A 19,352-nucleotide genomic window follows, 5' to 3' on the forward strand; every position below is an offset into this window, starting at 1 on the left:
AACCTCAGAAATTTTTAACCCGAATGTGTTCTGTGCAGGCCGCTAGTCCAAACGCAGTAAAATGCACCTGTTGTTTTTTTTAAATCGGTTTGAACAACAAATAATACAATTCTGGTCAAATACGTAAACCTTAGCTTTATTAGCCATATAAGAGGTTTTGCATTAAAAAAAAAAGTTAACTCATTCAGTGCCAGGGAGTTTTTTTTTTTTTAGGATTCTAAACCAGGAGTGTCAAACTAATCTTTATCGTAGGCCAAATGGTTGTTCTAGTTAGTGTCAGAGGGCTGGTATGACTGTGAAATCCAATCTATTTTAAGTGTGTGTGTCACACATTTCCGTAATTTTGAAATTAGAGGCTGGTAAAATCTGTTCAAAAGAGAGATTGGGAACAAAAAAAAAAAAAATCCACAATTTTTAAAAGATAGAGATAACTTGCAAATTTGGTATGTAAGCCAGGAACTTGGAAGTCATATCAGTATTTGGCGGGCCACATAAAATGATGAGGTGAAAATACGTCTCTGGCATTGAATGGGTTGAAAAGGACAGTTTTTTAATACTTTTTTTTTTTGGTCTTTAACACATTAGGTATTGAATCGGGATTGATCCTCAAAATGTGATGAGGACTTAACCTGTTAAAAGCGCCACAATGTTGGAATTTCGTGGTGGGAGCCCTTCAAATATCCATCAGTTCTGTACATAATTTAACTTTATTTGTAAAAATGTTTGGGTGGTGGTTCACTTCCAGAGCTCCCCCAGAGGTTGCGTCTGCGCCGCCCGAACGGCGTCCAAACTTTTGCGGGCGATGTTTTCGTGAACTTCGTCCACGCTCCCGGACGCGTCCACCACCTGCACCAGATGAAGACGCAACATGAGGGAGGAAGAGGATGGCGCGCTTTTTTTTTTTTTTTTTTGCGTCGTCACCTTCCAGTTGACGGACGGGTCGTCCATGAGCTGAGCGAATCGGTCCAGCACGGCGCTTTGGAAGGCGGCGTCCTCGTAGCGCTCCTCTCCGTAGCGACCCCGCAGAGCCGCCTCGGCCGGGCTCAGACGCAGAAACAGGACCAAGTCCGGCTTGGGCAGACCCACGTCCGGTCTGGTGCACCAGTCCAGACTGAAACCCTAAAATGCAGATGTTTTCTCAAAAACGTTTAATTTGTTTTTTTTTCTAAAAATGCCAACTTTAGTCTTACTTGTTTTTGTATGATATTTAAAGGTATTTAGTGAAATTGTGACATTGATTTGTCCGAGAGGAGAGCACCTCACCGGTTTGGCGCTGGTGAAGGCGGCCCCAGAGAACGCGTATCGGTCCACTACCAGTGTGGTGCCTTGCTCCAACTTTTTCTTCATCTCAGGCCTGGGGAGGGGATAAAAAAAAAAAAAAGATATTACTACAAAAACGATGAAGCCCCTAAGTATATAATGAGGTGCAATCCCACTACAATGAAGTTGCAAAATAAAAGTTGTAAAAAGTTACCAAATATTGTAGCATTAAAAGCATAAAGTGTTTCTTTTTTTGTACAACACTGTTCCAGAAACAAAAATAATCCAATAAGAAGATGTGATGCAAGTGAACATAACTAAAAAAACAAATAAGGCCCACTTACATCTTTTCCCATCGGTTTGCGGAGAAGAGAAGATGCACCGTGTGGTCCTCCAGCTCGCTCTTCTTCTCCAGGTAAGCGCTGATCAGCTTTCCGATCGTCGTGCTTCGGTCTGTCAAAGACCACGTGATTAAGGCTTCCATACTTTAAACATTGCTTTCACACTGAAACAATTACCTTAATCCTTGTGCAGTATTTTGGGCGTTATTTTCGTCCGCGTCATTCTCGCGATATTTTGGCAAAGGGACGACATGCTTATTTGCCTACATGGTTGTGCCATTTTGAAATTTGAAATGTCACAACCTGGGTGAAATTTCAGCTCCCTGGTGATCTTTCACTGATGTTAAATGCCTTTGCATGACCCACTAGGATCAAACTGTTAAGACAGTCGTCTTAAAACAAACGGGAGAGAAACATAATGGATAAACCTTTTTATTCTTGAAAACGTTAAAGCTTTATCACATTTTGATTTACGCCAAGTCTATATAGTTTGAAACGATATGGATTTGACAACTGATTTGGTGCACAGAATTGTTATTTGGGAAAATAAAATCAGAAATAAACGGTATATAAAGTTGCAAGGAGATACGACTGTGGAGGTTAGGCTAGCTAGCCGACACTCGTGTTGGGACTCACCCGGAAACCTCATCATCTCGGCCGGGTGTCCGCTCTGTTGCAGAGCCTGGACCAGCTTCTTGCACTGCGTGGTTTTGCCGGCTTTGTCCACCCCTTCAAGCACGATGAGCGAGCCTCGTTTGGCTGCCATGCTGGCAGACAAAACGCTGGACGTCATCCGAGCGCGCTTCCCGCGCTGGAGAATGTAAACACGGAAATGGGGGGCTCACTTCCTGTCTGCGCGGCCTGAGAGACCCCGCCCCTTACGCCATTTGCGTCGTAGGGGAAAAAAGGGACTGGTGGAGTGAAAGGAAACCATGCAAGAGCGACGGCTGAATGAGAAGCTCGCGGAGCTGTTTTGCGGTTTGTAATAAAAAACTAACACAAGATACAGCAACGATATCAACTAATGTATAAAACCATATTATTGAATGTTGATATATTAAATCAGCGCGAAACGTGAACACGTGGCTCGTTGGTCTAGGGGTATGATTCTCGCTTCGGGTGCGAGAGGTCCCGGGTTCAAATCCCGGACGAGCCCAAAATTTTGCCTCCTTGCTGCGTGGTAGCCATAGCATTTCGTAGAACCGGTTCAATAGCTTCTCCGGTTACGTCGCCCGTACGATGAAAGAACGTGATAGACTGATGTTGTTTTCACATGCCGTGATGATTAGCGCTTAAAAGACTGTTCTTGTGACAACGACAAAACCAAATATTTGAAAATTGTCAATCCTGGAATTTGTCAATGCAAAATTAATGAATGAAAAACATTACTGACACTAAAAAAAATAATAGAAATGTAAATTGCTATGACTGCTATCCTTATCAGGTGGCTCGTTGGTCTAGGGGTATGATTCTCGCTTTGGGTGCGAGAGGTCCCGGGTTCAAATCCCGGACGAGCCCAATGTTTTTTTTCCCCCAACATCCGAGAAAAGACAAAATCCCCACCTCACTACGCAAGGGATTCTCGCTTCATCTTCGACGGTTTACGCTGTCCAGCTGTCTCGACGAAGAAAAAAAAAGCTCCACCTGCTCTTGTTCGGCGGTGTCTGCTTCCGCAGCTGCTGTTCCGAGGACGTTAGAGCAGGCAGACAGACGAGTGGGAACCGCCCCCACAATGCGCACAAAAGCCAAGAAACAAGCTGCACGGACAGCCTTCATTCATCAAACAAAACTGCAACAGCGAGCGCTCGCTCACTTTCACAAGATTTTTCATCTTCTTCGTCATAAAGCCCGCCGTAAGTATTTGCTTTTTTCTGTTTTTGGCTGGTGGGAACTCAATACAATTTATACGTTTTTTTCTCTCTGTTTTTGGCTGGTGGGACGTCAATATGATAACTTCCAATTAAATACCGCATGCTTCACTCGAACGGGCTATTTTATGTGATACATTTTACAACATTAAGAACTCTGGCATACTTACGCATTGTGGCATATTTTTTCCGTGTGATGCAATTAAGAAGTTAAAAAAAAGTTAACCATTGTACATTATAAGGAACTTATTCAAATTGACCGATCAAAGCGTATCATTTACCGTACAAGGAAGGAAGGATTACTGCAAGTCATGCATGTTTCTTTCAAAAATTCCAAATGGTCGTAAAAGTTTAAAAGTGAGTTGGACTGTTGTAAAATCTTATCATATTACGTACATTAGAGAGAACACTGGTGTGTTTTGAACTGGCCCATTAACACAAGTTTAAAAAAAAAAACTTACCCTACCTGATCATTTATAAGGAGATAGGAAAATTTGTCTTGAAGGTCTTGTAGGTTAAATTTTACATTGAAGTTGGGCGTTATTTCTTTTCATATAGCACTGATTATGACTTTCCTAGTTTGAGGTACAGATGGCCACAAGTCTCTGGAAAAGTCTCAATCTCAAGTCCTTATGTCACAATGAAGTCCCCCAAGTTTTTAGGTGCAGTGTCCAAAATTTCAATTCCTGACCACGACTCCAAGTCAAGTCCAAGTCTTGAGGTTCCATGCCCAAGTCTAAAGTACCTAGCACAACTCCAAGTCTAAATTCCAAGTCAAGTATCAAGTCGCTGACCATGAGTCTAGTCTTTAACTTCCAAATCAGACTAATCTCCCGTCCCTGGAGGTCTTTAGGTTCAAATCTCAAATCATGGACCACAAGTCCAATAAGAAAACTATTTTCTCATACTTTATGTAATTTCCTTAATGTTAGTTTTGGTCTTTAGTGAGTCTAAGTTGGCGAGTCAAGTCTCGAGTCATTTCCGAGCCAGTCTAAGTTTGCAGGACCCATAAAATAGCAACGAAGGGAATCGTGACTCATGATTTTTCTTCTCTGGTCTGAGGATGTTTATAAAGTCCTGGTCTATCCGTGCATTGCGATTGGCCGCCGCCGAGTCAAAACACGAACTTGCGTCCAGGGGTCCTCCATGGTGCTGTGCGGCGAGGGCGACTGCGGCGTTTGCCTGCAAGCCTTCTCCCGGGCCGAGCGCGTCCCTCGGTTGCTGCACTGCCGCCACGCCTTCTGCCAGGTCTGCCTGGAGACCATGGCGACCGCTTCCTGCCCGGGAGGCGTCGGGCCGCCGCTGAACGTGCGCTGTCCGCTGTGCCGCCGCGTCACCTGCGTGCGACGCGGCCTCAGCCTGCGGGAGGCGCTGTGGGTGGACAGCGGGCTGTGGGAACGGATCCCCGGCGACCAGGACGACGGCGGCGGCGGCGGCGACGACCGGGAAGGCGAGATGAAAGACGACAGAGCGGCGGCGGCGAGCGAGGCCGCGCCCCGAGCGGAATGGTAGCTATTGCTCAAACTCTTTTCAAAATTGTCCGGTCCCAAAAGAAACTTTGATGTCCCCTTAGCAATTCGTCCCGGAACGGGCTCCGCTCCTTCTTCCGCAAGTTTACGCTGACCAAAAAGCCGCGGGAGCAGATCGTGCCCGGCGGTAACGTGTAAGTCGGACGGACGCTCGCTGAAATGCCGACATGAATGAGAATGTTGTTTCAATTAAAAACATTTTTTTTTTTGTTCTTGAAGGGAAATGAAATCCTGGCGCAGGATCTCCAGCCAAGAGACGTTATGAAGCACCCCCAACTCCCCCCTTATTTATTCTGGTCTTAGTTCTCCCAGCTGCCGCTCTGGGATTTGGTTCAACCGGAACTAAAAACACATACAGGGACTCCCGAGGAACAGATGGCCTCCACCCAATGTTTCTCAATATTAATACCCCCTTTTTTATCCTATTTATAATGACGTAGTGATAGAATATTATATTGTGTGCTATCAGTTCTGGTAGCATCTTACATAGCTTTACACTACAACAATTCCTTTAAATTAAAACGCCCCAGTCTTGTGAATGCCCCGAGCACTAAATCAATTATACATTTATTTTGCTGAATAATGAACAAATATAGCTTTGTGAGTATTAAATTCTATATGTTCTGTCATGATATCACACGCAGCTTTACAGGACAACAATCACCTTAAAGACACAAGTTGTATTTTCTGTTAATGCCTTGAATAAAAAAATGACCATTTATTCAAGTCAAACTAAATATCTGCTAGAGTACTGTATATAATGTGATATTCTGTTTTTGGCAGCTTTACGGGACAACAATCGGCTCAAAACAAAGATCCCACTTGTGATTCCAGTGAAGACGAAATAGTGTCCCTTCTTATTTATGACCACAGAGTAGCTTTAAGAGTATTTAACTGTAGAGACTGTCTCGGTAGCGTCACATGCACCTTTACAGGACAACAATCGGCTTAAAGACTACAGTCCTTCCTGTGAATACCTTGAATGCAAAATAAACGATTCTTTCGTATTTATGACCACAGTGTATGTGTAAGAATATTTCATTGTAGATCCCGTTTTGGTAGTATCACGTGCAACTTTACAGGACAACAATCGGCTTAAAACCAACAGTCTTTCCTGTAAATTCCTTGAATGCAACATGAATGATCCTTTCTTATTTGCGACCACAGCATAGCTGTGAGTATTTGATTGTAGATGCTGTTTTGGGAGCGTCATATGCAGCTTTACGGGACAACAATCGGCTTAAAGACAACAGTCCTTCTTGTGAAGACTTTAAGCTAAGTCTAAATAGTGTTCCTTCCTATTTCTGACCACAGAATAGCTGTGAGAGTATTTCATTGTAGACGCTGTTTTGGTAGCATCGTGTGCAGTTTTACAGGACAACAATCGGCTTTGAGATATCGGCCTTCCTGCATGTGAACGATGACACACTTGAGGAGACGGCGTAACACAATTCCGATGTCGCACAACAGAAGCCTGGGACAAAAGACTCGCTGAGGCATGAAATGGGATTATGAAGAGCATTCAACAAGCATCTGGCAAAGAGTCTTTGTTGGGGAATATCAAAAAACTGGATCATCACTTTCATTAAAAAGCAAATGATTTCAGGTCACAGTTGATGATGCACCCTGGGAGTGGTGTCCTCCGTTTGTCGGCGATCCGGTTTGGTGTGGATTCGTTGGAACGAGTCAGATCAGTCGGGGAAATTCGCGCTAACTGTCGCTTTGCAAAACTCGGGACCAAGATTTGAAGCTTAGACCGAGGATGGACCAGTCTAGCCAAAGGTCCGGGTGAGGACAAGATAAACAGACCTAAATAAAAGTTTAAATGTAAGATTTGTTTTTTTGGGCAGTGGCCTTCGAGGACCGGGTTTGAACTCTACTGGTCTAGACTAAGACCTGGACAAATGGTGGTCTAAGATTTGGAAAGAAGTCTAGGAAAGGTCTGCGCATTGTCTGGACGAAAAAGTCAGGACGATTACTTGGATTCTAGACTGACAGCTGAACTAAAGTCTGGACAGTGGTGTGAACGGAGATCAAAAAGAAGTCGGTCCATATCTAGACAGAAGTCTGGACAAGATCTGCGCCGATATCAGAACCAAAGTCTGGACGAGATTTGGATTCTAGACTGACAACTGGACAAAAGTCTGGACAAAGGTGCTTGTACCAAGATCTGGACCAATGTTGGCCCAAGACCCGGACTGAAGTATGGGAAAGGTCTAAACCAAAGTCCCGGCAATCCTGACTGCCCGAAGTCTGTACCGAAACCCGCACAGGGGGTTTTGCCATATGGGACCAAAGTCTTTACCAATGTTTACACCAAAATCTGCACTTGACCTGAACCATCTCCTAACAATATGTTGTCTTAAGTCTGAAAAACGTCTGGACCAAGTTCTCGGTCCGGTTTATCCGAATAACCTCCGAGCAAGCCACGTGGCGGTCGGCAAGACATTTTTAATGAACGGAGACATGCCGTGTACATTTGGGTGCACTACAGTACAATGCTCGCATCTGTCCACATCCGGACACGGGGATTCCTATTCACCAGGAATAAATACATCCTCTTCAAGACAGAAAAAAAACAAAGTGCTCATCTGAAAGTAAGGCTGCGTGTCATATCCCACGTTCCCATAGTAAAATAATGATAAGCAGCAAAGTGTGTGTGTGTGTGTGTGTGTGTGTGTACGAGTGATGTTACCTGACATCTAGAGTAGCATGCACGGACTGTCCGAAAGACATTAAAGGCTCTATTGTGGGCATCGGTCCTATACTTAGTAGGCTCCAAACATGGAATTGTCCCTGAATATAAAAAATACAAAAACAAAGCGTGGGCAAGATTTGATCAGGACGTAACACACACGAAAAAGTAAGAGTAAACTTGTTTGTTTTTCTTGGTTTTTTGGCAGCTTCGGTGTTGACGGATTTCTCTCTCGAAGCACTGACCAGCAGTCGGGATGTTAACCAATAGGAAGCCGCTGCAAGAAGCCTGTCGGGGTGGGAAAGGGGCGGGGCTTGAAGGGGGGAGGTGTGCCACGTGATGACCGCTAGCGTAATTAACACGAGCAGCCAGCCTCGCTCGCCTGCGCCTCCTGCGCTTTGTCCAGCTTGATGTCGATCACTGGAGGAGATTGTTCAGGAAATCACAAGACAGAGTTATGATCATAAGCAAGCTTTTCAAATTAGGGCAGGCTACAGATTCAAATTTGGCTTTAAAGCAGAGCTTAGGTTCGACACCTTCCCTCGGGCTTCAAACTAAAGTTCGCTTTCAAGCAAAACTTTTTTTATAATGTAATACCCATTTGCAACCACTTGATGGTGCTGTTTAGCTTCAGTAAAAAAAAGAATACTATTAAGTTTGATGTTTTTTTATGTAGTAGCCATTTGCCACCATTCGATGGTGCTATTTAACTTCAGTAAAAAAATCATATTAAGGTTGCAACGCGGCTTTTTATGGACATAACTATCCAGTTCATGAGGGGTCAGCACGGCTTACCAAGCGTTTCTCGCCGCTAGGGTATCGGGTTTTTGTTGTTGTTGTTTTTTTTACGAGGTGACGGGACTTCACGAGTCCACATAGTGCCTTCTCTTGTCAGCACCTTTAGTAATTTGGCCATCAAAAAAAAAAAAAAAAGTGAATCAAGGCACAAGTACAGTAACTGGCAAGCCACTAACGAAAATGTTGGCGTCTCGCAATACGTACGAGGTGCGTTCAAATGCATTGGGACATTTATATTTCCAGCATAATGTCATCTATTATATATTTATTTAGTTAACATGTCCAGCTAGGCACTGCCTAATTAACCTGGAGTAGACAAAACAATTTTTTCCCCCATATTAAAACAGCGAACACATATTCCAATTCAGTTGAGTCCACTTTTGCTTGGGTCAGCTATCCTGCTAAGTCCTGGTGTGCTCACAGGAGGACATTCCCGTCTTTCTGATGATGTCTTACTTGTTTGGGCGGGATGCATCTCACTTTTGTGTCTTACTGTGACAAAACGGGACAGAAAGGATACTGCCTTCTTTGCTTGCCTCCTGCATGCTCTCCATGCCGGGAAGCGCTGAGGCCACGCGACGGAAGAGCTGCGAGGCGGGAAAAGGAAAAATACATTTGCATCAGATTCAAATCAACAATTTTAACATGTTAAAAATGATATTTTAATAAAATGGCATTTGCTATAACATAAAGACGTTCGACAGATTGGCATATATTCTTTATCCTCTGTGAAGAGTCTTTCCCAGACATTTAAAGCATTTTGGTCCATCTTATTGTTTCACCTGTTTGACGTTGTGACCCGTCTTGGCGCTGGTCTCGATGAACATGACGTTGAGCTCTTTAGCCCGTTGCTCGCCTTCTTCAATGCTAATTTGCCTGCGGGACGTAAACAGGAAGTGACATCACATCCTTTTTAATAAACCTTCACCATGGATTTGTTTTTATGTTTTACCAATAGTGGAAATTTGCTTATTTAATAAATACATTGACATAACAGCGCCACCTGGCCTGTATTTTGACTTAAGATGACGCCAAGGCTTGCTCATCATCATCTCAATCATCATGAGAAGATGACATAACCCGTTTCCTAAAATAAAGGCGGTTCGTTTATCCCGGCGAGCAGCGCGCACCTCTTGTCTCCCAGGTCTGTTTTGTTGCCCACCAGCATGATGATGACATCACTTCCTCTCTCGGTTCGCACATCGTCGATCCATTTGGATGTCTGCTGGAAGGAATTCACGTCTGCGGAGAAAAGATGGGACAGGAGAAACCCTGATTCAAGAGAGACCCGATAAAACTTTTAAAAAAGAGTTTCATTCATCCCACAAGTTGATTTACAGAATTTCAGTGTAATACCACGTCTTGCCACAACGTGCGAGGCAGTACTGAGCGTAAACTGTGTATTAATATCAAGAAGGTCAGCCGTTTTGGAGTGGTTCTAAAATGGGGGGAACAAGGCAAAAGGTTCCTGCAGGTGACCGCAACTCTAATTTAATGCTCTGAAGTGATGTGACATGAATTGTGCATTTTTCTTTTCAAATTAAGAGCAAATTAATTGGAACATGGAGTAACAAGAAACATGTTTGTAGAGTTGCACAGTCATTAGTGATGAAATCAAATAAATATTAAGTATGATCATCGCATATCTACCTAGTTTTGAAATCAGTGGCCAGTAAAAACCGTTCAAAATTGATTGAAAATTAAAAATGCTTGTTTAGCTTTTTTGGAGTTGAGAATTTTTCAAAGTTGTAATTGGCATTTTGCGGGCCACATAAACATATCTGGCGGGCCAGACCTAAGCCCCCGGGCCCCGAGTTTGCCACCGGCGCACCTACTTGTAATGTCGTAGACCACCACGGCCACGGTGGAGTCCCGTATGTAGCTGGGGATGAGGCTCCTGAATCGCTCCTGTCCCGCCGTGTCCCACAGTTGCAACCTCACCTGAATTTGGACGTCCGACACCATTGACGCGAGACAACGTTCCAGAGATGGACCCGAGTCGCGGTCTTACCGTTCGGTCCTCCAGGTACATGGTTTTTGACAGGAAGTCGATTCCGATGGTTGCCTTGCGAGCGGAGACAGCATATCGGCAGGCGACATATTAGTGGGGAATTTTCGCCGGTGGAAATGTGACATTTCAACTTGATGAATTTTTGATCGGTTATAATTATGCGCGTCTGTTTGTCTTGGCGGCGGCAGATGGCTTTGTGTTGATTCTTGGCCGGGCGTTCGCAGCGCGGCGTCGCCAAGCACGCGGCCGCTTCGCCTGTTATCGTGTCCTCAGGTGATCTGGCCCAAAAATAAACTCCGATATTCAGGCACGTTAACTCCTTCGATCCCCAAGACGTATTTTGACGTTTTTCAAGAGGAGAAATTTAGTCCGTAGAAAAATATTAAACATAAAGAATGCTGTTTTAGTGTTACAGTAGAGGTCTGTTCACAAAAATAAATCATTAACAGGACAGGTAACGAGGTAACACGTTGGGTCGAACCATTATAATATAGGGGAGAATCTGCCTTTTTACAATAATGAAATTGAATAACCTATTGAACAAAAAGTTTGTTTTATGAACTTATATTTTCCTGAAACAATTCATTCAGTAATTATTTTTAAAGGATTTTTGCACCTTTGTTTAATTTAAAATAAATTTAAAAGTAAACTAAAGTAATCTGTTATTTTAGGTATTAAAGTAATGGGCTTAACCTTATCTTAACACTTGGAAAAAAAAATACCTGGCAGTCAATGTCTAGACTTTTGAAAAACGTAAAACTCCGTCTTTGGTATCGACAGGGTGAATTTAATCCGGACTCAAAGTGGTCTTTCTACTTTTGGGGTGTTGTTCTCTTTTGTGTTTTGAGATGTTTTGTGCCGGTTGATGCGGAGCGATGCAGCAGGGAGCCTTTTTGGAAATCAGCAGCTCCGTCACGCGCTTGTTTCCTTGGCGATGCCGGCGACAGGCGCGGCTTGAACCACCAAAAAAAAAAAAAAAAACTGCACAAACACCATGAAAGCAATTGAACTCGTTCAATCCCAAAGACATATTTTTACCAGTCCAGACATTGCAATGCCAAGTACTCATTTATATTCATATTTATATTCATATTTTTTCATTTTTTTGGCCGAAAAAGGGCCTGAAAATGGCTAAAGTAATCGATTACATTAGGTAATCAATTCTCCCGTTGAAAAAAGACAGATGATTACTATAGGGAATGAAGCACTAAAGTAATCAGTTACTTTACAAATCCTGTACCAAGTACTTATTTATATTCATTTTTTTTTCAAGTGTTTGGCTAAAGGAGGGCCTAAAAAGGGCTGGTGCTAAATTAATTAAGTACTGAAGTAATCGATTACATAAGGTAACTGAATACTCTGGTAATCAATTTCCTTAAAGTTAGACTTAAATGCTGGAGCTAAATGACTTAAGTCCGAAAGTAATCGAATACATAAGGTAATCAATTCCTTTAGTTGATCAAATACTAAGGTATAAGATTACTATAGGTAATTAAGAAGTAATCCAGTACTTTGGTTCTTGAAATAGTTAACTACGTTAAGAACTAAAGAAATTCAATTTTCTTGTACTTAATTCATTTTGTAAGAGCCAATCACTTGACCAGGAATTGAACGTCGGTACAAAAAAAATATAAAAATATGTCTTTGAGCTTTTTTCCTGTTCAATACGGGCTAATTTACATAAATAGTGTTTCCATGAAAGGAAGCCATTTTGAGGTAGGGACATGGCAGCAATATTGGAGTAAAAGGTTTCTGGGTTCCTTTTGGCCCAGATGTTAAAAATAGGCCCCCCGCACAGACAGCTAGCTATACAAGAACACATTAGATCCTTGTAAATTTTTTACGCCGTCTTATTGAATGATTAATGAGCACGTGTCGTCGGCGAGGCTGGCTCCAGGCCTGCGGAAGAAGGAAAACCACCAACGGCTTTTGCCCACTGTCACCCGCTTGAGACATTTTCCCGTTCAATGTATCGTAAACGCAACTCAAACCAATGAACAACGTCTAAGTCAAATACAGCTATACTGTACGCTTGACTCAGCTCCTCTCAGTTTCTCAGTACAGCAGTAATATGAGGGCAGTGTAAGTCAACTATAGCTAGCTATATGGTACTGTTGACTCAGCTCCTCTCAGTTTCTCGGTACAGCAGTAATATGGGGGCAGTATAAGTAAAATACAGCTATACTGCATTGTTGACTCAGCTCCTCTCAGTTTCTCAGTTCAGCAGTAATATGGGGCCGGTGTAAGTCAAATGCAGCTATACTGTACTGTTGACCTAGCTCCTCACAGTAATGTTAGTTGGTCTACACAGAGGATAAAGAATGCATGCTTGTGAGGACTGTTATTCTTGTTTCACTGATTAAAAAATTCAACAATATGTGGGCGTTACACCAGGAATGGACACTTGGACGTGCAGTGTTTTCCTCTCAAGACTTTACACCAGCAGAAATGAGAAAGAGGTTGAAATTATTCAAAGCGACACTCTCCGCTGGGACATTATTAAAACAGCAGATGCTTTTCGGGCCAGCGTCCGTCTGTCCACCGAACAGCATAAAAAAGGGAGGTGGCGTAAAATGAACTCCGTGACTTCAAGTCTCATCACCAGCAGGACGAGACATCAGCAATTTGTTTTCGCGCTTTCCTTCACAATCGGCACCCAAGGTCATTATTTTATCCAGCAGCATTCAGGTCAACTGCAGACCAGAAGCAAAATGTGTCTAGCGCCACAGATGTGCTACTTTAACAAAATTCTTGTCATCTCAAAATATGTCCGAGACTAAAATTAATGAACAATTGCACATTTTGTCACGGTATTAAATTCTGAGCTTGTGAAGCTAATCTGATTACGATTTCTCCGAGGTAACAGATTGTAAACCCCTCGAGAGGGCATTGAGAGTTTTATTTTAATACCTTTTGATCGGCATATAAAGCGGACTTTGTGTGACTTAAGGTGCTTTGAGGGTTCTTTTTTTTTTCTTTACCTGGTACGTGTTGTCGAAGCTGTCATACATGAAGCGTGTGATCAGCGACGTCTTTCCCACTGCAAGAGAAAACGATCACGGAGATCACTAGAAATCCATTTTAAACGAATAAATCGCCTTCATTTACAGTCAAACGCAGATTTAAATATAATTGTCTTTGGCTAAACCCATGGTAAGTATACCCCATTAGCTATCAGTGAGCGTCCCTGACACAAAATGGTGCCTAAAGAAATCATGCAAACTCTTATCAAGGAATCAACACCATCAACCTCTAATGAGCTCCGCAGTGTTCGCTGAGACTTTTAATCAAGGAGACTAATTACACACGCCCGCTGAGCATGTCTGCCAGGCACAATGATAATGATTATCTTAATGATGCCTCGCTAATTTTTTAATCAACGCATCATTTGAGCTGACTTTAGATAAAACACGCCAGCCAATCTGGCAGTGATTGCCTTCGGCACTATTAAGCACTTAAATAAGTATGTAATAGAGTTGTTTGAAAAATATGAAATGCAACAATAAATCATTTTTCAATGGTTTATTCAAAATGACAAATGGCATTACGATGCAATTTTCCTTCCAATATTTTTAAACATTTTGGGACGAAACTAGCCAGCGAATCTGTGTGAGAACTGGTGAGAAAATTAGCTGGCTGATTAGAGACAAGTGACATGCTAGCCAGCAAACCTCTGAGCCAGCTGGACACGCAACAAAATAGCCAGCTAGCCGGCGAGATAGTTGAAAAATAACGAGTGAAAAAACCACCCAGCTAACAGGATAACTGCTAGCTAGCACATTAGCAAAGAATAACCATTAACAAAACTAGCCTGTTAACATGTGATGTTACAAAAAGAAATTTGACAGCTATCTTAAAAAAAAAAACTAGCCCTTTTACACAAAATTAACAACTAGCAAAAACTAGACCTAACTAGTCAATTACCACGTGAGCTAATTTAGCTTCCTGTTAACCTCTGAGCTAGCTTAGTAAATATTGGCGTCACTAGGTGTCCGACCTGTGAGATAGCTCAACAACTAACTAGTGAGAAAATTAGCCAGCAAACCTGTCAAAGCTTACTGGCTAACAGCTAACCTGTGTCCCGAATGGAAGTTGGTGGCAAACGTCTGTATTAAATGAAAAGATACCATAAAAATTAACTAACCTAGTGATAAACTTTTAAACTGTGATCTAACAAGTAATTAGTGAGAAAACGAGCAAGCTACTGATATAACTTTCTAATTAATGAGTAAAAAACAAGCCAGCTAAATTCTGACAGCTAACCTGTATGCTAACTGAAAATTAAAATTGTTTACAATGTGAGCAAAAAAAATAAAAATATGTTACTAGAGAGAAAACTAGCAAGCCAACTAACTAACTGAGTGTGAAAACTATCCCGCTGATTTCAGACTGCTAACCTGTGAGCTAACTAGTCATAAGTCTCAAATGTCTTCCGTGAACCAACTGAACAAATATGATCAAATTGCTAGCTAACCCATGAGCTAATGGTAAAAATATCAAACACTATAAATTGCTGGCAAACCTGCACGGTGACTTATTAAATGACAAATGTTTGCGGCAGCCAGCCAGCCAGCGATGCTACTATTTTGAAGTATCCGGACGAGACGAGCGCGCGTGACGTCGCCACTGGCGAGGGTGAGGGAGGACAAAGTCATCTCCGTTATATAAAGCATCTGAATCTTTAACGTTCGATGGCAGACGTTCCTGTTCATCGTCAAACGCCGGCACACAAATGGTAATGGCGCCGATTCCCGGCGGGTTAGCGCTCAGAGCCAATAAAGTGCCGGTGGACTAATGTGAGGGCAAATTACTGAGGAAAAAGCAAACACCTGCAGATAATGCCGCATGTCACACACTTTTAGCAGCGGGATCGATTTTACACCACATCAAAGCAGCAAAAAATGGGCTATGTTTGGAAGAATGACTCCTTAGCCCACAATCACGATAGTGTACTGTACTGAAAATCAGATTTTTTGTACAAAATTCATCATTGTCCAAATTTTGGACCATATAAAACCAGTAAAATTACAATGTTTGAGATGCATTTCAATAGGATTCATGACATTGATTTTCCAGCGATTTTTGCAACATCCCGTTAAGCGGCGGTGAAACTATGTCAGCAAACAGAAAATTCTTTGTTGACTCGTGTTTCACCTCAAGACAGTAGGTGGCGGTAGAGGCCAGTTAACAAAGACAGACCATACCATTTGAAAATTTTTTTGTGGGTGTTAATACATTTAGTCTACATATGCATGTATAGAACAGATGCCGCTGAGCAATTTGTGTCGAATGAAAAAAATATGAATAATTAACAAATTAATATGCCTTTAAAATTTACAAAATTTTGAAAAAAAATGCAACGTGTATAGTTTGCAAATTGTGTGCACAAGGTTTAATATTACTATATTCTGTAGTTCATATAACAAAGAAAATATATTTCCATATATGAGAAACTAGCCGGCTAACTTCAAAACAGCCAGAACGAGTAACTAGCGACAAAACTCATCTGCAAAGCAAGTCACATGCTTGCCCTGTCACCCGTGTAAAACTCTTAAAGGCACCCATTGGTTACCAGCGGCTTCTGGATAATGGATGGCCATGTCGGCAAACTCCACAAAGGCAAACAAAAATCAATTTCAGCTCTGTTATGCGCTAATAGAGAATTGTGACTGTAGGCTAAAAGCAAACAAACACACGTGTACATATTGGGGACACAATAACAAATGCAGCCAGGTGTGACGCCATGTTAGCTTCGATGCATTAGCCTCAGGAAAGTAGACATGAGGCCGTTACGAGAGGACATGCCTGTTGTTTTAATGCGTTCGATCCGATTGCATCCTCCAGGCAGATGGGAAGAAACATAAATGAGGACATTTAGGTCAGCGAAAAGACTCAAGAAACAAAGCTGCTCACTGTCAAGCTGGTGGACGATGCTAGCTACCCGCAGCTAACAGACAATGTCGCGACAAAACTAACGCGTGAGTCCAAAACACTAGAAAGCTAACTTCAACTCTTTGCCCCTTACTATTTTTCTCACGTTTTGAAGCCTGCGGCTTATCGTCTAGCGTTGGCTTATCTGCAATTGTGTTTTTTTTTTTTAACTAAACAGAGCAATCTCTCGTAAACAAAGGGAGACAGAAGACGTTATTGAAGCATTGATTTTGAGTGTGAACCGCTATTTTACTCTGCAGCACGGGTCACTCTTCAATAGTAAATCTGACATGTTACCGTTGTCTTGGTGCAGTATTCTAGATATCTGAGTGTAGCAGTTTTATGTCGAAAATATGTTAGTGCTGCTTTTATTTTCTGTCAGCGTTGAAGGAAGGCTAAGTCGGACTTATTCAATCGTCGAGATATCACAAGTTCAGTCTCCCACGGTGTATTAGAAGCCTGGTGGTTTTCCTAAATTCCCAGTGGGTCCCTGACCACCAGGCTTTGCAGGTTTTCTGGGGGAAACCCTGTAAGATGATGCCAAAAAGACAATTTCTTAATTGGACTTAGCCGTGTCACGTGATCTCCCGGTTCCTTGGATGTTTTGACAATAGTGCTGAATCACTGGAGCAGTTTGCTGCAAGGTCTGCTAGCCGCACTCAGGCATCAATCAGTGTATGCGTGTGTTAGCAGGAAGTGGTGGCCAACTAGCATTTCCTCGCCGCAGATAGCGATGAAGTGAGGGTTTGTGTTTACACACGTAGGAAAAGCCGTTTGCTATTCTGAGGAATAACAATTAAATAGAAAAAAACTACCCATTTTTATCAATCTCGGGGAAGCGGCCATTTTGTCCTGTTGACTAAAATTGACGTCAAAGAGCCGCGAGCTTATCGATTGTGCACTCTATGTACTTCCTGCTGGTTAAGTAAGATTTTTTTTTCTCCTCCCGTAGCTTATGAACAAATAAGCATGAAGCGTCCAATAATACAAAGAATGTGTCACTGGCGCAGCGTTAACCTTCAGCCTGGCATTAGGTCTGGATTTCCTGTATGAGTTGCCGTTAATTAAACCAGCATTTCGCCCACCCAGAGCGATGATTCTGTTCAAAATTTAATGACTTTGCAAATCCCCGTTGACCTTTTAACTGATAGGACCTGTTCCCCAGACGCTTGTAATGTGATGAAAATATTCACATTATGAAAAGGTTTATCTATATACAGTGCCATGAAAACATATATCTTAATTTTTTTTCTTTGCGGTTTTTCCCATTTGAATGTTTTAATGTAAACATTCATTAATACCACATATAACCCCGGTAAAACTAAATAAATAAATAAGTACCATTATTGTAATTGTTAATTGCAGTTGCACACTGGGAAAAAAAATATACACCGGTCGGCCATTTTACACCTTCATAGCCAAGATTAACAGTTAAAGAATGAAAACAACATGGCATTTATTTTCACTTCAGGACATTTTTAAACAAAGATTAAAACCCAGGGGGGTGTTTTATTTTGCAGCTTTAATTTATTCAAAGTAAATCCTAAATGTGCAATTAGTTGTGTTTTTATTTTGAACTTATTGCAGAGACTGTTCTGCCTTTTGTCAGAAATGAGCAAAATGTCTTTAAAATTCCCTTTCACTTTCACTAACGAAAACTGTATGTACCAAAGGTCGTAGTGGTATCGGTAACTTGATATCGGTAGGTATCAGGTATCAGTCTGGGGGGGGTATTAAGATCTCCATTATAAAGCAGAATTCATTTTAAAACATTAAACCGAAACGACAGTCTTTATTCCAAAAGCTTTGTTGGCTTCATGACGTCATCGTTTTGACTCTTTCAAAGAATGATCTCGTACAAGAAAGCGGATTTCAAAGAGGGTCCATTTTGGATTATGACGAAGGAAATCTTTCATAAATGGACCCAATATTCTGAGAGAAGATCGAACCAGAACCTCCAATTGCCTCACGGCCGCGAAGCTGGGTGTGTCAGACACACAACTTCACTCCGTCCACCACATTACTCTTGACCTCCATTTTGGCTCATTTTAACGTCTACCAGCGCACGTAACATGTTTGCATCGATTCCGAAACGGCCTTAGCTTTTATCCTGAGCTAAAAACACATCAGCGAGCTTTCTAACGACGCTTTTAAAGCCTGAATTTGACGAACTAGCTTTAATTTGACCAAATATGAACTTGGTGACAGGGCAGGTGCATCGGCATCACGTGACACCCCACCCCCCCCTTTTATCAGAAAAAAAAATCCAGAACTTTCCCCGCAAAACGTCATGTCTTACCGCTCTGCTCTCCTAAAAAGACGAGTTTGAATTTCCTTAAAGGGTTCCCAAAGTCACTGGCCACGGACATGTTGACTTAAAGGAAAAAAGGGGCGGCCAGTGGACGCCGGAGGGAGGACGAACTATCAGCCTCTCGTTACCGCCGGACGACGATGAAGATGCTGAGGGAGAAAAAGGCGGAGGTGTCCCCACTTTCTCACTGGCTTTATGTCTCGCTTTCACGCGCTCTCGCTCACTTTGTGATGATGACAAGTCGCCACAAACCCAAAAGCGAAGCTTGCTCCCTCCTGGTAGTGCTGGGCGGGCGGAGGGGGGGGCTAGTTCGTTCCGGAAGCTCGTGCGCATGCGCAGCCGGCGGAAAAGTCCGAAGGAGCTAAACCGAAAGGTGAAATGACGTAATCGACCGTGGCGCCAAACTAGTACGAGTTTACGTAAAAAATATTAAAACAAAATACCTAGAGGTAAAATGACATCCACATAGCAATTAAAAAATAATTTTGTTTGTATTTCGCCTCTGAAATAAACTGCCTTTAAAATGGAGGGATAATATCATTTCGTTGCGTTATTAATAATGAATAATGTAAAGAAAAAACATCCCGAATGTTGTCTATTTTTTACGT

The 19,352-nt window shown here is 42.3% G+C and overlaps 3 protein-coding genes and 2 non-coding genes across 11 annotated transcripts; 3 read left to right on the forward strand and 2 right to left on the reverse strand.

Annotated features, from left to right (window-relative positions):
* Positions 1–115: 115 nt before the first annotated feature.
* Positions 116–7,976, reverse strand: dtymk (deoxythymidylate kinase (thymidylate kinase)). Of its 2 annotated transcripts, XM_088426610.1 has the most exons (8): positions 7,939–7,976; positions 7,694–7,794; positions 3,165–4,840; positions 2,238–2,412; positions 1,605–1,713; positions 1,264–1,354; positions 922–1,119; positions 116–846 (listed from the first exon to the last, which is right to left on the reverse strand). In XM_088426610.1, the coding sequence occupies exons 4-8, from the start codon at positions 2,392–2,394 to the stop codon at positions 736–738; spliced, it is 666 nt and encodes a 221-aa protein (XP_088282736.1). In that variant the 5' UTR covers positions 2,395–2,412; positions 3,165–4,840; positions 7,694–7,794; positions 7,939–7,976; the 3' UTR covers positions 116–735. The 2 variants fall into 2 exon arrangements, with proteins under 2 accessions (XP_088282736.1, XP_088282738.1); XM_088426612.1 differs by lacking the exons at positions 3,165–4,840; positions 7,694–7,794; positions 7,939–7,976 and having other exon boundaries at positions 2,238–3,105.
* LOC148416506 (uncharacterized) lies at positions 2,504–6,012 on the forward strand. Of its 4 annotated transcripts, none has more exons than XM_088426616.1 (5): positions 2,504–2,579; positions 3,046–3,454; positions 4,607–4,977; positions 5,043–5,132; positions 5,218–6,012. In XM_088426616.1, exons 3-5 carry the CDS (start codon positions 4,616–4,618, stop codon positions 5,261–5,263), a joined length of 498 nt encoding a protein of 165 aa, XP_088282742.1. In that variant the 5' UTR covers positions 2,504–2,579; positions 3,046–3,454; positions 4,607–4,615; the 3' UTR covers positions 5,264–6,012. The 4 variants fall into 4 exon arrangements, 3 of the variants coding, with proteins under 3 accessions (XP_088282742.1, XP_088282743.1, XP_088282741.1); XM_088426617.1 differs by having other exon boundaries at positions 3,278–3,454; XR_015867066.1 differs by lacking the exons at positions 2,504–2,579; positions 3,046–3,454 and having other exon boundaries at positions 3,746–4,977; positions 5,023–5,132.
* On the forward strand, positions 2,686–2,757 carry trnap-cgg (transfer RNA proline (anticodon CGG)). The gene has a single exon. It is a non-coding gene; the product is annotated as a tRNA-Pro (tRNA).
* Positions 3,048–3,119, forward strand: trnap-ugg (transfer RNA proline (anticodon UGG)). Its single transcript has one exon. It is a non-coding gene; the product is annotated as a tRNA-Pro (tRNA).
* On the reverse strand, positions 7,430–19,073 carry rab6ba (RAB6B, member RAS oncogene family a). 3 transcript variants are annotated; one of them, XR_015867065.1, is made up of 9 exons: positions 18,733–19,047; positions 13,484–13,542; positions 10,503–10,556; positions 10,327–10,432; positions 9,622–9,733; positions 9,274–9,367; positions 9,012–9,078; positions 7,939–8,113; positions 7,430–7,794 (listed from the first exon to the last, which is right to left on the reverse strand). XR_015867065.1 is itself a non-coding variant. In XM_088426614.1 (9 exons), exons 2-9 carry the CDS (start codon positions 18,800–18,802, stop codon positions 8,049–8,051), a joined length of 627 nt encoding a protein of 208 aa, XP_088282740.1. In that variant the 5' UTR covers positions 18,803–18,893; positions 18,969–19,073; the 3' UTR covers positions 7,430–8,048. The 3 variants fall into 3 exon arrangements, 2 of the variants coding, with proteins under 2 accessions (XP_088282740.1, XP_088282739.1); XM_088426614.1 differs by having other exon boundaries at positions 7,430–8,113; positions 18,733–18,893; positions 18,969–19,073; XM_088426613.1 differs by having other exon boundaries at positions 7,430–8,113.
* Between the last annotated feature and the right edge of the window lie 279 nt (positions 19,074–19,352).

Source organism: Hippichthys cyanospilos, chromosome 10 (genome assembly GCF_059441005.1).
Source record: "Hippichthys cyanospilos isolate Australia breed blue-spotted pipefish chromosome 10, RoL_Hcya_1.0, whole genome shotgun sequence".
NCBI classification, from domain to species: Eukaryota; Metazoa; Chordata; class Actinopteri; order Syngnathiformes; family Syngnathidae; genus Hippichthys; species Hippichthys cyanospilos.

Excerpts from the sequence above, each read along its gene's own strand:
- dtymk (XM_088426610.1), bottom strand. The coding sequence starts at position 2,394 with ATGACGTCCAGCGTTTTGTCTGCCAGCATGGCAGCCAAACGAGGCTCG. Across the intron at positions 1,714-2,237 it reads CGAGATGATGAGGTTTCCGG|ACCGAAGCACGACGATCGGA; the intron begins GTGAGTCCCAAC and ends GGTCTTTGACAG. Across the intron at positions 1,355-1,604 it reads GCAAACCGATGGGAAAAGAT|GCCTGAGATGAAGAAAAAGT; the intron begins GTAAGTGGGCCT and ends TCCCCTCCCCAG.
- LOC148416506 (XM_088426615.1), top strand. The coding sequence starts at position 4,508 with ATGATTTTTCTTCTCTGGTCTGAGGATGTTTATAAAGTCCTGGTCTAT. Across the intron at positions 4,978-5,042 it reads GCCGCGCCCCGAGCGGAATG|CAATTCGTCCCGGAACGGGC; the intron begins GTAGCTATTGCT and ends ATGTCCCCTTAG. Across the intron at positions 5,133-5,217 it reads ATCGTGCCCGGCGGTAACGT|GGAAATGAAATCCTGGCGCA; the intron begins GTAAGTCGGACG and ends TTGTTCTTGAAG.
- rab6ba (XM_088426614.1), bottom strand. The coding sequence starts at position 18,802 with ATGTCCGTGGCCAGTGACTTTGGGAACCCTTTAAGGAAATTCAAACTC. Across the intron at positions 9,368-9,621 it reads ACAGACCTGGGAGACAAGAG|GCAAATTAGCATTGAAGAAG; the intron begins GTGCGCGCTGCT and ends TACGTCCCGCAG. Across the intron at positions 9,079-9,273 it reads CGGGTCACAACGTCAAACAG|CTCTTCCGTCGCGTGGCCTC; the intron begins GTGAAACAATAA and ends CCCGCCTCGCAG.